Source organism: Neoarius graeffei, chromosome 14, assembly GCF_027579695.1.
Source record: "Neoarius graeffei isolate fNeoGra1 chromosome 14, fNeoGra1.pri, whole genome shotgun sequence".
In the NCBI taxonomy this organism is placed as follows: Eukaryota; Metazoa; Chordata; class Actinopteri; order Siluriformes; family Ariidae; genus Neoarius; species Neoarius graeffei.
Genome location: NC_083582.1, coordinates 29,675,109 through 29,690,250, shown reverse-complemented (window position 1 = coordinate 29,690,250; position 15,142 = coordinate 29,675,109). Strand labels below are relative to the sequence as shown.

General features: G+C 38.3%; 2 protein-coding genes across 4 annotated transcripts in view; one reads left to right on the top strand and one right to left on the bottom strand.

Annotated features, from left to right (window-relative positions):
- The window catches only part of mapk8b (mitogen-activated protein kinase 8b), a 57,976-nt gene extending 47,578 nt beyond the window's left edge, over positions 1–10,398 (top strand). For 2 of the 3 annotated variants that reach the window (XM_060939499.1, XM_060939501.1), the window contains 4 exons: positions 1,477–1,601; positions 2,936–2,999; positions 4,126–4,203; positions 7,310–10,398. In XM_060939499.1, the coding sequence (XP_060795482.1) occupies positions 1,477–1,601; positions 2,936–2,999; positions 4,126–4,203; positions 7,310–7,467 (425 nt within the window). In that variant the 3' untranslated portion in view covers positions 7,468–10,398. Of the gene's footprint in view, positions 1–1,476; positions 1,602–2,935; positions 3,000–4,125; positions 4,204–7,304 lie in introns of all 3 variants that reach the window. The other variant, XM_060939500.1, reaches the window with a different exon arrangement.
- A 264-nt stretch (positions 10,399–10,662) lies between these two features.
- The window catches only part of si:dkey-191m6.4 (rho GTPase-activating protein 22), an 80,507-nt gene continuing 76,027 nt past the window's right edge, over positions 10,663–15,142 (bottom strand). Inside the window, exons 5-10 of the mRNA XM_060939498.1 lie at positions 14,842–15,049; positions 14,134–14,266; positions 13,895–13,968; positions 13,680–13,801; positions 12,596–13,493; positions 10,663–12,452 (exon numbers count right to left, since the gene is read on the bottom strand). Of these exons, the coding sequence (XP_060795481.1) occupies positions 12,230–12,452; positions 12,596–13,493; positions 13,680–13,801; positions 13,895–13,968; positions 14,134–14,266; positions 14,842–15,049 (1,658 nt within the window). The 3' untranslated portion in view covers positions 10,663–12,229. The remainder of the gene's footprint in view (positions 12,453–12,595; positions 13,494–13,679; positions 13,802–13,894; positions 13,969–14,133; positions 14,267–14,841; positions 15,050–15,142) is intronic.

Here is a 15,142-nt window from a genome sequence, read left to right as displayed (position 1 = left end):
GGCGCACGCGCCCAAGGCGCGCCTTCAGGTGCACGTGCTAAGGCGCGCAGGACTGACACCATTCTGAGCAAGTGCAACACAATCGCACTAGAAAGCATTTTCAAGCTGCCAGTGTAGCTGCAGTCTTTTTAGTTGCGAATTATGAGTATTTTCTCTTGTGTTAATAATTCACCATGTCAAAACAAGCAAAACTTTCCTCCTTCGTTCGGCGTGAAGAGAGGTAAGCAATTTATTATATTTTTTTCCATCAAAGTTGCATTTTGTGGTTTCGAAGCTAAGTTTTAGTGCCGTTTCTAGAACACAACATCAAGAAAACGTGGAAGAAACAGCAATAATGGAAGAGCCGGTTTCTAAGCTGCCTAAAACTAGCAATGGTAACTTATTTTTTGTTACATAATGTACTCAGGCTGCCAGTCAGTGTGTGACACACACACCCTATGCCCCTGATTTTATATGAGAAATTTGGTGTGTTTAAATTTACAGACAATATGAACTATTGTAAACAATTGGCTTCAACTCGCATAAATATGAATTGGAAATGTTTAGTTCACTTTCGCTTCTGCAAACGCACAACTCTATTAAAAGATTGATAAACGAGGCTCAATGTCCCCAACATTGAAAGCTGAAAGCTTTAGAAACTCTAACAGACCTTTACTTTTTAACAGCACTGTTTTGGGATTTTGCTGAGTTTACCTTCAACTGTCTGATTTTTTTCAAAGTAATGAACTGTGTAGCCAGGAAAATCACCGCGTTTTCTAAATGCACTCCTGAAAATTACTCATTAACTAGGGGAATTAAATTTGATATTTTTGACATGTTAATCATTAATGCACATGAAAGAAAAAGGCTTAAAAGTTATAACTTGTTTTACTGAAAATAAGTACTAAAATGCACTAGAATGCAGGGTTTTGCGTGTTATGTTATTAAAATATTTTCGGGGGATGTTGCCCCCCCCAATATCTTAGTTTGACTTTCAAAAGTTCAGGTTTTTTTCTTTGCTCCACTTTCATCTATAGAGCGTTTTCCACACAAATTGCTGCTTCTCCCTCAATTCTTCACCAATTTTGATTCTTTCTGGCATGAAGGTAGGGGTACCTAGGGTGCATCTGACTTCTACCCAGATTTGCTTAATTGCAATTATTAATGAAGTTATGGACTAATTAAGCCTTAATGAGCAGTTCAACAAAAACCGCTTCTTCTTGGTCAATTCCTCGTCATTTTGGATTCTTTCTGACAAATAGGTAGGTACTGTATTCCTAGGGTGGATGTAGCTTCTGTATATAGCTTGCAGCATTTATTGTGCAAGGTGGCCCACTTTACATCCTTCCTTCTGGACTGGACAGTGGCCAGAGTGAGGCTGGTCTCATTGTTTTCTAATATCTTCTTTCAAGCCAAGCAAGTAATCTGTAGAAAGACTGCCCAAAGAACATCCAAAAAAAAAAAACTTGCACTCTTTATCCCCCCCCCCACCTGCAGCAAGCCAGGCTCGAGATCTTCTGTCCAAAATGCTGGTTATAGATGCATCCAAGCGGATCTCTGTGGACGAGGCCCTGCAGCACCCCTACATCAATGTGTGGTATGATCCAAGCGAAGTTGAAGCGGTAGGCATTTATTAAATTTTTTTTTCTTTGGTGTTGGTTGGTTTTCGCTGACCGCCTGGTGGGCCAGCCGAAAAGAGGTATTGTCACTGACCGACTGAGTCAGTCCCAGTGCTGAAACGCGCTTGCATGAGGAGTCTATAAACACTGAAAAAAGGGAATATGTGGTTGGTCAGATTTAAGAGAATGTTACATAAAAAGTAGTTTCTCATCAAAATGTGATTTCATTGCTCTTTCAAAATTTCACATAGTTTTAATGTGATTCAGTTACATTATAAGGTCTCATAAGGATGTTAGCACTAGTGGGAAAATAATAGTAGAATAGTGCAGCAGTAAACATCACTACCTCTCTACACCAGTGGTCCAGCTTCAGTCCTGCACTGGGTTGAGTGATTTTATTCATGGTTTTGAAAATACACAATCATCATACAGTACTGTGCAAAAGTCTTAGGCACATGTAAAGAAATGCTGTAGACCAAAATGGCTTAGAAATAATGAAATGTTTTCAACATTAAAAAATACTATAAACAGCAGTAAGCCATAATAAATGAAATAAAGTCAGTGTTTGGTGTGAGATGACCCTTTGCTTTAAAAAAAAAAAATCATAGTCTTGGGTACAATGAGTGCAGTCTTATAAGGAAATGAGCTGTAGATTTTACTGAGCACCTTGCAGAACCAGCCACAGTTCTTCTGGACACTTTGACTGTCACACTTGCTTCTTAATTTTGCAGCAAAACCCAGTAGCCCTTATTAAGTTTTCATTTTTAATCTGAAAAGTGGTCTGTTATAGAATATGCTGCTCAGATATAAACTTTTTTTTTCTTCTCTTGTAACATTCAATTTTGTGCTGGCAAACGAATGTTTGGAACTCCTAAAATGTTTTTGTACTGACTCGATAATGTAGAAGTCATAAATTAGAAATCTATAACAGTTTGTATGAAAAAAATAGGGTGCCTCAGACTTTTTGCACAGTACTGTATGTTGGATACATGAAAACAACTTGTTTTAATGTAGCACCGTTAATTCACGTCAAGCTAATGAAGCCTTTTTGCTGGACCGCCAAGCAGGGCGACCTGGAAGAGATATTTTCGTCCAGTGACTGACAGAGTCCTACTGATTTTAAATATGCGTGTACGAGGAGTCCAGCTAGCTTTTGGGTTGGGGTAGCCTGTACAAAACTTTGGTTTGTGATAGTGGTGACGGTGTGCTATCCATGATTGCGTTAAATATTGGTTTTCTGACAAGCTGGCTGATAAACATCACATGGACTAGAGTCTCTGTCATGCAATAGTTATAATAATTTTTCTTTGATATTAAATTGTGGTTCTTTATTCTAGCCTCCACCGTTGATCACAGACAAGCAGCTGGATGAGAGGGAACACACTGTGGAGGAGTGGAAAGGTGTTGACTCTGATTACCTACTTAAGTGTTGATGAGAGATGTTGTGCGTCTTCACTGCTTGAAAACAAACCAAACTCTCACTTTGTAATTATTGTAGTATTTGTCTACAAACTGATAACTACTAATTATTATTATTATTATATAATTATCCACTAGGGTTATGACTGTGAAAGTGTTTTCAAAATTTCTACTTTCCTGATGTTGCATTTGATGAACTTTTTTTAAGTTATTTTTATTGGGTCATGCAAAAACCTCCTGCACCCAACATCACCTCACTTTTGATAAATACATGTATATTAAATAAATAAATCATGATTATAAAATAAATTCATTGAAAGATGTGTAAAGTACTTTTATATAACAATAAATTGCTTAACAATAATTATTATTACAACAATTGTTAAGCAATTTATTGTTATATAAAAGTACTTTGCACATCTTTCAATGAATTTATTTTATAATCATGATTTATTTAGGGCGGCACGGTGGTGTAGTGGTTAGCGCTGTCGCCTCACAGCAAGACAGTCCGGGTTCGAGCCCCATGGCCGGCGAGGGCCTTTCTGTGCGGAGTTTGCATGTTCTCCCCGTGTCCGCGTGGGTTTCCTCCGGGTGCTCCGGTTTCCCCCACAGTCCAAAGACATGCAGGTTAGGTTAACTGGTGACTCTAAATTGACCGTAGGTGTGAATGTGAGTGTGAATGGTTGTCTGTGTCAGCCCTGTGATGACCTGGCGACTTGTCCAGGGTGTACCCCGCCTTTCGCCCGTAGTCAGCTGGGATAGGCTCCAGCTTGCCTGCGACCCTGTAGAACAGTATAAAGCAGCTAGAGATAATGAGATGAGATGATTTATTTATTTAATATACATGTATTTATCAAAAGTGAGGTTATGTTGGGTGCGGGAGGTTTTTGCATGACCCAATAAAAATAACTTCAAAAAAGTAATATATGAGTAAAAGTTCACCAAATGCAACATCAGGAAAGTAGAAATTTTGAAAACAGTTTCACAGTCATAACCCTATTATCCACATATTACTTTTGTGATCAAGCTTCATGAACGCTATAATAATCCAGTGAGTGTTTTGTTGTCCAAACTCGGTTTCCTCTGAAACCTTCTGTTCCCTCATCAGAGCTGATATATAAAGAGGTGCTGGACTGGGAGGAACGCTCAAAAAATGGTGTAATCCGCGGACAACCGGCTTCAGTGGGTTAGTTTAACCCTTTATCTTCTGTTTGTGTCAAAATGACTCCTTTTGAGTTATATTAAAATGGAAATTTGTGCTTGGCTCAATTCTAATGCTCTTTAATTATTATTCCTATTTTAGTCATTTAAAGGATCGAAAGGATCATTCTCTCTAACAGTACAATGTAAAAGTGTTAAAAATAACTCATCTTTGTAACTATGAAATGAAAATGTAACAATAGGTCCTTCATCTTTTATGTAGTCTAATCACATGCATGAGCTTTCGCTCATCTGGAATGATGATACATTTTCTTGGATTCCTTTAATACCTGTGAATTAATTAGCCTCAGGCCTGTGAACCAGTAGAAAATAAGAAGACGGAATCATGGTGTCTTTGGTCACTTAAAATAGTAGCTTAAGTTAAATCAAAAGTCCAGTTGGTGGAGTTGGACCTGATCCAGCACCTTTTACTTGGGCAGGGTCATACCAAAAGTCAACATGGTGTTTTTCAGGCTGAAAAAAATGTGTTGTTCCAAGTGTCAAAGCATCAGTTGGATCAGGTCCAGCTTTATCCGCTTAACTTTTAATTCTGCAGCAAGGACTTTCCCACTGAAATAGAATTCACACCAGACATTTGCCTCTGTGTTTTCTTACTTTTTTTCTGCACCTTTTGGAATATTAGTGTCAACTTGGTCTCATGTACAGTAACAATCCTACTACTCCAAATTAGGTGAAACGTTATGTACAGTTGTGTTTAAAAAAATAACAGTACATCATCACTAACCTGATGAACCACTGTTATTAGTAAAAGTGATATTTCTACAGGGTAAATAATTAACTTGTAGATGTAGTGGTGTAATAGAAAAACGGACCCAACTGTCATGACATGCACACTGCTGGTTCTGAGTAATTGACTCATTCATTGAAAGGGGCATGTTCAAAATAATAGTAGTGTGGTGTTTAATTGGAGAATTCATTCGTTCTGTGAAAAACAGGTGTCGTTCTTTATTAAGGAAGAAGGGAAGCAAATATTTCACACATTGTATTTCCTTCTGAACTGCTAAGTAAAACGGGCTGTTTCAAACATTTGCTTGGAGGAACAGCATAATTTAATTAAACAGTTGATTGGAGGATGCTCAGCTAAAATGATCTCAATGCTTTAAAATGGCAACAAAAATCTGAAACACATGGAAGAAAATGAGCAACTACTGTTAAAATGGATTGAAGAATAGTCAGAATGGCAAAGATTTAGCCAATCATCACATCCAGAAAGATTAAAGATGATCAGAATGACCTGCAAGTACTGTTACAGTCAGAAGACGTTTGATTGACGCTAAGCTATCAATAAGAAGCTGCTGTAAAGCACCATTGTTGAAAAAAAAAAACCCCGGCATGTGCAGAATCAGTTAAAATTTGCCAAAGAACACATTGTTTGACCCGAAGAGAAATGGCGTAGCACTCTGTGGACTGATGAGAGTAAAACGGTTCTTTTTGGGTCTAGTGGTCATCGACAGTATGTCGGACAACCCCCAGGTACTGAATTCGGGCCACAGTACGCTGTGAAGACAGTGAAGCCTGGTGGTGCAAAAATCATGATATGGGGATGTTTTTCATCCTACGGTGTTGGGTCTATTTATCGTGTACTAGGGATCATGGACCAGTTTGGATGCATAAAAATACTTGAAGAGCTTATGTTGGAGTATGCCAAAGAGGAATTGCCCCCGAAACAGGTGTTTCAACAAGACAAATACCCCAAACACATGAGTAAGTAAGCAACATCTTGGTTCCAGACAAAAAGGATTGAGGTAACGGAGTGGCAGCTCAATCCCCTGACCTCAACCCCATTGAAAACTTGTGGGGTGACATTAAAAATGCAGTTTCTGAAGCAAAACCCAAAAAGTCACAGAAACTGCAGAATGTAGTTTGTTCATCCTGGGCTGAAATACGTGTTTATAGGTGCCAGAAGTTGGTTGATTTGATGAAACGCCGATGTGCAGCAGTTACCAAAAACAACTTCACTGGCTCCCTGTCCCTGCCAGGATTGAATACGAGGTATCCCTTCTTACCCACTAGTGCATTTATGGAAATGCCCCATCTACTTGAAAGAATTACTCGCCTCACTCACCTCAATGCGATCCCTCTGCTCTACCCACTCAAATCGCCTCCGCCACCCCAGGATTAAGCTCGGCACCATGGGTAATCAAGCCTTCTGTTCTGCTGCCCCCCGCCCTCCTTGACCATCTGAGGGCACCGCAGACTACTGAGAGTTTTAAAAAAAGGACTTAAAACATTCCTTTTTAGCAGAACATAGGACTCTTAATTGTGCTTTATTTTTGTTGTTTTATGTAGTAGTAGTAGTAGTACTTTATTTGTCCCAATAGGGCAATTATTTTGCAATGGTAGCACCCATATTTACACACATTTCCACAAAACATTTCAAAACACAGGATTTAAAATAATAAATAGAATAAGAAGTGGTGGTGGGGGGTTATAGAGATTATCTCTCTATGGGAGGATGTATGTGCACGCAGCGACTGGCAGTAGTAGCAGTGTTGCGATGTTTGTTGTTTTATGTTGTTTCTGTCTGCCTTTTTAATGATGTTTCTACTTTGTAGCACTTTGAGATTTGCTCCAAACGTAAAGTGCATTACAAATATGTTGTTTTATTACTATTACTACTACAATGGTTATGCAACTAAATATTAGTTCAGTTTGAGTTTGAAGAGAAAAATGTTTGACACTGCTATTTTTTTTTGAACAGATTATTCCTTTCCTTTGCTTCGTGTAAAAGAATAACGCAGACTTGATCATTTGTAAATGCTTTGATTTGCAATTGAATGTGTAATGTGTCCATTACATTTAAAAAAAAAAAAACTTATTTTTATTTATTATTATTATTATTATTATTATTATTATTTTAAACACACTGCCATTTATTTGAATACAACTGTATGGCTGCTAATTTTAACCTTTTCATGGCATGTTGTACAGTATGTGTTGTGTTTGGTGACCTTCATAAAACATTGCAGTCTGGTTGATGGTGTGGCTAACATGATAGAAAACACACTGCTGGTCTTGGATACAGTTTCCAGTCTGATAGTTTGATTTTTCTTTTTTTATTCATAGCACAGGTGCAGCAGTGACCAGCAGCTCCCAGCACAACTCCACATCCTCCCAGCACATCTCATCCTCTGTGTCCACTGTCCTTGCTCTGTCCTCAGAGACAGAAAGCAGCTTGGAGACATTGTTCTCCTCTTCCTCTTCCGGGCCAGTTGGCTGCTGCAGTTGACCATCACCCCGTCCTTCTCACCTCCGTGACGTTCCTCCATCCGTTTTCAGACTGACTCGTCTTCATCTTTTTGGTCAGGGGAAAAAGTCGGAGTAAGCTGAGAGTTTTTAAGAGGCACCTTAAGAAGCTTTTACACCAAACCAGCGTTACTTCGGTTGCTTTTTTTGGGGGGTGGGAACTAGATTTAGTGTCAGACTGAAACTACCGCTGCATCTCCTCAATGCCATGTTATTCATTTGTAACAGTTGTATGTTAAATTTATATTTGAAGATGCTTTGGGGTTCAAGATTGCTGTGCGCCAAGTTTATCACAGTTGAGCAGAATGGCACGTTGTGTTAAAGACTCGGCTCTTCCATTCTGTTACTGTTTCAGAGTTAAATATAATGCATCTTGAATGAATTTCCAAAATAATTGTTTAACAAGCAAATATTACTTTAGAGTCTTTCTCGCATTACTTAATGCTGAGATCAGGTCATAATGCATATATTCAGTTCTTTGACTATTTTACAAAATTATTTATAATAGGCATTTTAACAAACTTATTTTATCCCCTTTTTTTGGTTGATTTTGCTACAGGACTTTATAGACTCAATACACATGTCTCTGTATATGATCCATACTGTACAGGATTTGATGTTAAAATCTAAATGACAGTAAAGGGTAAATTAAAGGTTAGTTTATTTATTATTTTTTATCTTTAGTGCTTTGTACAGTTTGGCCCTGGAATGTTGCAAGGCTCTTGTAAGGTGAACAGTTTGTTGTGGATATTTGGCACAGAACATTTGTGAAAACCTATTTACAGTATAGGTCATGGCTCTAAATGGCACAGTGCATTCTGGGTATTCTGTGCCTACTGTAATGTGTCATTTAGACACACTTTTGTGGTGCATTATAAGACTTGCATTATGTGAGTTATGATTTGAAATGATAAAAAAAGTGACATATTCTGTAAGATTGTACTGTAAGGCTGTCTCATTCAGATATTTTGTTGGTAACGCTTCACATTAAGCCTCCATTAAGTGACGTTATTTAATACATGACCAATACTATGAACAAACCATGAACGCCAGCATTAATAATCCATAAGTAACCTTAACAAAGTAACTGAGTAAAATGAAGCCTACAGTGAGACCGTGAGTTATGTGGTTGTTAGCTGGGAAATTCAGAACTCAGGCTGAACAGAAAGTTGTAATATTTCTACCTGAACACCAATGTTCAGTAAGTTATAAACATTTAATAATTGTTAACATGCTGAGGTTTATGGTTTATATTGAATAAAGCTGTGTAAGTAATGTAAGTTACAGGAAACCTAATGAAAAGTGTTACCTTAGTACTATTAGGGTTGGTTTTTTCCCTCCATTTTTGTAAAACTGAATGGTTTTGTTTTCATAAAATTCAGCACAAATCAGTAACCTTGAATAACTAATGCCCTTTCAATAATCGGCAGATCTGTGACTAGACTTGTATGCCTGCCTGTTGATGCAATGCAACCAAACAAAGCAAGTCAGTGCTAAATCCTAAACCTGTATGCAACAGCAGTTTCCTTTTGGACTTATTTTCATGTTTCTTATGAAAGTGCCTGTCATTCATTTGCAAATAACTCATAAAAAGTTCTTGGAAATTCCAGAGCAGATCACAGTTAATGATTTGTGGTGTCTGTCTTTTTTTTTTTTTAATGTGTGTGTGACCGATTTGAGGAGTGATGGCGTGTCGTGTACCATGATCAACGTGACAGCCTTTGATTTCAGTAGGATAGTTTTTGTTTTTGCAAAATGTATCAAAGTTGTCCAATTGTAAATATTCGTGAAAGATAGTTATACATTCTTTAAGGCTAAGTGTTCGAAGAAAAGCTAATGTTGATATGGTGGTGATGGTCTTTGAGACTGTGTTATAGAATGTAAAACGTCATGTTATTGAGGGGTTTATGTATGTGGCGATTGGCAGGAAGTTGAATAGGATAATGCTGAATGGATGGCCAACAAAATTTATGACTCTTTTTAATCATGTTGCAGCACAGGTTTCTAGACTTTTGCAGTTAGCGTTTCATTCTTTGTTGTATTTTGTTCGAAGTGCTCTTATATTTCTTTGGCCTTCTTTCGGAAGGAAGCATCGGATGATTTTATTTTATTTTTTAATCAAATTTCATCTTTCGATGAATTTGCGTTTCTTTTATTTCTTTGGATGTGATGGTGCAATTACAGTTCTGTCACATTACAATGACATTATAATTCTAATTAAAGTACACATTGATCAACTACCTCACTCCAAATTTCTACTGCTTCTTGGATATTTAGCTGCCCATTAGGTGTCCAGGTTGTGTTAATACAAATTCCATTATTTATTTATTTGAAAGTTTGTCGATAGGAAAAAAAAAGTCTAGTTTTGTACAGTATGTATATTTCACGTAGAAGTAAAAGGACTGTAATGTAAATTTTTGTTCTCTCTTTTTTCCTTTACTTTTAACAGTTCATGTGCAATACCCTCTGCTCTGTGTGCTTACTTGTAAGTGTATCTAGCTACAGTATGTTAGCTGTATGTTCCCAAAGGTATAGAAATGTTAGGTACTGTAAATTCAGTTCAGTTTAATTCAGCTCAAATGAAATGCTAAATTCATGAATTTGGATCTTTTATTTTTAAGTAAGTTCTTTGTGATTCAAGTTAATTTGTGTCACAAAAACTGATGATCTGAATTGCGACGGAGGTGTATGATTTACATGGGCAATGGATCATTCTAATAAGGCTGAAAGACAAAAAAAAAAATCCCTTAAAGACTACTTGTGTAAACTGGTCTGTAATCTTTGCTAGCAATACTGGCAATGCAAAATCCTTACTCTTTGTGCTCCTTCTTCGAAGTGCACTACTAGAATACATGCACTGGGATCTCACCAATCCAATGTTAAGATGTACTGCAAATAAATACTTCTGTTGGAATTATGCTTCTTTTTGTCTGATTTTGTAGCTCCTGAAAAACTCTGTTAGTATTCTGGATTTGGCTGAGCAGAACCTTAAAATTTCATCCCCTGTATCTTCACTGCAGGTTTCTCTGTGATATCTGGCTACATACACACTTCGTCACATTTTATTGGCCTGTAGACATAAATTGTGATTTGTGGGGAAAAAAACACCTAAAAATTAATCTATTTTCCAGTTTTCTATTTAATTGCACATATTTGTGTACAGATACATAGCACCACATTTAACTGATCAGTGATTCAAAAATATGAATAGCATGTTGAGATGGACTGTGTATGACATCATACTATGCTTGACATTTATTAAAAGGGGGGGAAAAAAAACTTTTGAACTATATCCATAAATAAATTTTAGCATGAGAAGCTACCACACCCAGCGGAACCGTCTGTGATTTGGTGAATTAAATCAACAGATATGAGAAGTGTATTAGGAATACTGGGTGGAAATTAAAAAAAAAAAAAAATGTCCATTGCAAATAGAGCCATGTGTCATACTGTATTTCCAGTTGGAATACAGATTTATAAACAATGACTGCTCCTTTATCAAGTATAACAAAAAGAGATGTAACAATTTTCATAGGTGTTATTACTAAAATATCATTACTTCAGTGCCTGATTTGGACACCTCCAAAATGAAATGTACACAGCACATCCTTGTAATGATTTTGTACACTATAGAATAAACTCAACACCATGAACACATTCTTATAACATTATATTAACCTCTAAACACTTTCTTAAATCTCATAAAATCTAAGAATAACCATTTCCCATGTATGTTGTGTTTTGTAATTGTGTCTTTTCATAACATTGACTTTCAATCTCACAAGTCCTTTCATTTTCATATAATACACCACATGAATTTTTTTTCAAATATTAATTCCAAAACTGGGCAGCATGGTGGTGTAGTGGTTAGCACTGTCACCTCACATCAAGAAGGTCCGTGTTCGAGCCCAGTGGCCAATGAGGGCCTTTCTGTGTGGAGTTTGCATGCTCTTCCCATGTCTGTGTGGGTTTCCTCCAGGTGCTCCGGTTTCCCCCACAGTCCAAAGGCATGCAGGTTAGGCTAATTGGTGGCTCTGAGTGTGAATGGTTGTCTGTGTCTATGTGTTAGCCCTGTGATGACCTGGTGACTTGTCCAGGGTGTACCCCGCCTCTCACCAATAGTCAGCTGGGATAGGCTCCAGCTTGCCTGCGACCCTGTACAGGATAAGCGGCTACAAATAATGGATGGATGGATGGAATTCCAAAACTGGTAACTGTTTGAGTCAAGCAAACCAGTTGATAGTTTTCCAACACCAAACCTCTACAAAGGCACAGTCGTTATATTTCTTACTTTTTTCTTCCAGGGCAGTGGTCACACTTTGTTCCCAAACCACATAATACCAGCAATTTATAGACTTTGGTTATGAATGGTCTTTAAATTTTTCATTAGTTGAAAATCTTTTTCTTTACTGGGATTAAGAGCCAGACAAAAGAGCTGTAAGTGTAAACAACTGGCTAAATAGCCTAACATTACTGGTAGGAACTGGCTACCTTAACATCCACAGTGATATGTTGTAGACCTTGGGGAGTAAGGTCTTGTGTCCATCCTGACATATTCTATCATCCTTTAGGTCCTGGTCAAGACAATCAAGGAACATGAGGTTAGAGAAATAGTCATGGAATAAACATGGGATTTCTGTCCACGCACTTCTCGAGAGACCTGAGGAAATGCAGAGGCAGTACTGCCCACAGTTACCACAGACTTGTTTGTGGATGATTCCTATCATGTCCTAAACACACAGAAACTAGATGTCACTTGTTCTAGTTCCAAGGGCCAGATCTCCGAGTGTAGAAAAGAAGTCCTCCATTTCTTTTTCCAGGAGCCGATTACGGTTTTCGGCATCCTCCCGAGCCCTTTCAGAGTTCCTCAGTTTGATTTCCAGCATTCTTTGTTTCGTTCTTTCTTGTTCCATGTCATGCTCTAATCTTTCCATCTGGGCATGGAGTAGAGCACTTGACTCTTCCAGCCTGCAGAGTGCAAAGACAAAAGAATCAAGGAAACTTTGACACAATAGGTCCTTTTTAGAAACAATAAATAAGTTTTTTTACTCTTAGCTAGTAATGGATTGCTTAGTTAGTAATGGATTGCTTTTTGAACATGCAAGACTTACTTGTTGATTCTGGTTTCATAAACCAGTTTCTGACTCTTCAGTTCCTCTTTAAGTGCTGCTACCATGCTGACTAGTGGTGAGGAGCTTTCATCTGTGTCCTCGGCCATGATTGTGATGACTGGCACTATGCTGTGTATATTGGTGTCACTGCTGCAGGTTGACACCATATTGCCACTAGCATCCTCTTGCTCCATGTAGTTTACTTCATCCACAGTCTGTTCTGGATCTACAGAATTTTCATCTGATTCTGTCCTAGTGTCTCCCTCTAAGTTGTCACTCCCTGACACTGAGATCTCGCAAGATAAGTTGGACCATTGAGTGCTGTCTACACTGGGAACACTCCCAGGGCTTGACATTGACATTGTGACATTATCATAGGTTGATAATCTTTGTGATGACCCAGAATCCTTTGCACGTTCACCTGTAGAAGTACGACGGTGCCCTCTCAATGACGAGAGTCCATTCATAAGCCAGTTTCCACTGGAGACATTGGTCACATCTGCTGATGGATTGGCATTTTTTGCAGGTTGTGGTCGTGGTGAAGAACCTTTGAAAGTATATTTCCAGGAAGGTAAAGTTTTGGCTTGCTTGCTTGGACTGATGGCTGTCTCAGCTTTTCCTTGAGAGACTGATTTAGGAGATGGGCCTGCTGGGATACCATCCAGGGATGAGGCGCTGCTGCTGCTAGGGTTGTCACTAGTGTTGAGGTTCTTCCCAGGAGGTGTCAGGCTTTGGAGATCTTCCTCAGAGATCCAGCCAACAAGGTTGGACTGCTGGTGGTGCTGGCACTGAGATCTCACATCCATGGAGACTTCAGGTGCTTCAAACTCCTGATTGGGATACAACTGATCATGCTTGCTGATGAGTGCAGTCATGAGATGCTGGACCAGGGAGGTTCCTGCCAAATGAAAAGAGAAAATAACTAAGGAGTTTTTACATCCACAATGTCAAAGTAAAAACAAACTGTGTTCTAAAATGAAAAGACTTTAGTGCAATGCACAGTATGTTATCAGATCAAATGTATCCTTGAGACACAATTAGATAGGTGATGAATTTACTTAATAAATTGTTGACCAAAACATACCTTCCATGATAGCTACTGGGTCTTCCATTTTAGGACGAAGAATGTTTGGTCCAAACACAGTGGCCAAGTTCTGTACACTCATTTTGTTCTCACCAGAGTGTGACTGCACTTCATCAAGGAACCTAAATGTCCAGACACAAGAAGTATTTTATTAGGATGGGAGAAAATTGGTTCAGTATTTTAGTTAGCTCCTGAAGCCTGTACTACTGACATACTTGCAAATATATTTCAGGAGGTTGTAGTTTGCAGAGGGAAGAGTTTTCACTTGCTGCCCTAATTCTTGGAGTCCCTGTGAATAGTGTTGACACAAAAGCTAAGCATACAGCCTTGATAAGACTATAAGTCACACAGTTAATTCCACCAAAGCAGTTGTGACAGTGGTGTGTCCATGCATGAAGCTACTTGTTTGACTAAAGGGGATAGTGCTAGCAGATCATTACTGGTAATTACTTACCTCCTCTTCATCTTTGACAAGAAGCTGAGCACAAGTAAGAAAATCCTCATACTTGCAGAAGGGGATGACTGGCTCAGGCAGCTCTCTGAGGTACAGCTTCAGCAGGGAAGCCACAGTGTGGACATCAGTGTTACTACAAATGGTTAAAGTGCAAGTTATGATAGGTCATTAACATTAGTTCTGATAGTTCATTCATCTATCCATCTTGAATAACCATTTTATCATGACCTGGGCCATAATCTCAGGAACACTGAGTGTGAAGAGGAACTCTATCCAGGTTGGGCTGCCAGTCCATTGCAGCACACTATGGACACACATATTCACACACTTAATCATATCTATGGGGAACCTATAAGCCAGATGCCAATTCAGTTGTTGGCATGTTTTGGGATGTCGAAGGAAACTAGACAACCTGAGGAAACCATATGGATGGACAAGGTGAAGAACATACAAAACTCCTCAGAGACAATAACCTATAATCAGGATCTAACCAGGGACCACCCAGTCATTATAGTCAATATCATAGAAATGGCAGTTATTTGCTTTAATATCATATCTTTCATTTTATGGCAATCCAAATTGTAAAATGTATTTCAAAATACTCAGCATATTTTCATATCAGTTACTGGTGATATAAATAATATTAAGAAATACTGATGCACAAATCCTGACACAAAAAAGAGATATTGATTTAAAAAAATCCTATACCTGTCAAACTGAGGTTTCTCTCCACAGTCAAAAGCATCCTGAAGCTCTTTGACCAGGTTGGCCTGGCCTGGCATCCTGAAGAGACCCTCCTCATTGAGTCCTTGCTCCCGAATAAAATTCACACATTGCTCGACTAAAAGTGGGGCAAGTCGAACACCAAATTTCTTTTCATACTGAACTGTGTCCTCCAAGCCTTGTCCAAAGATGCCTATCAAAAATAGTACAAAACAAAAGACAGCCTATGCTATTACATTTGCAGTGAAATGTAATGAAATACAGACACTTCAATACTCATGCACAA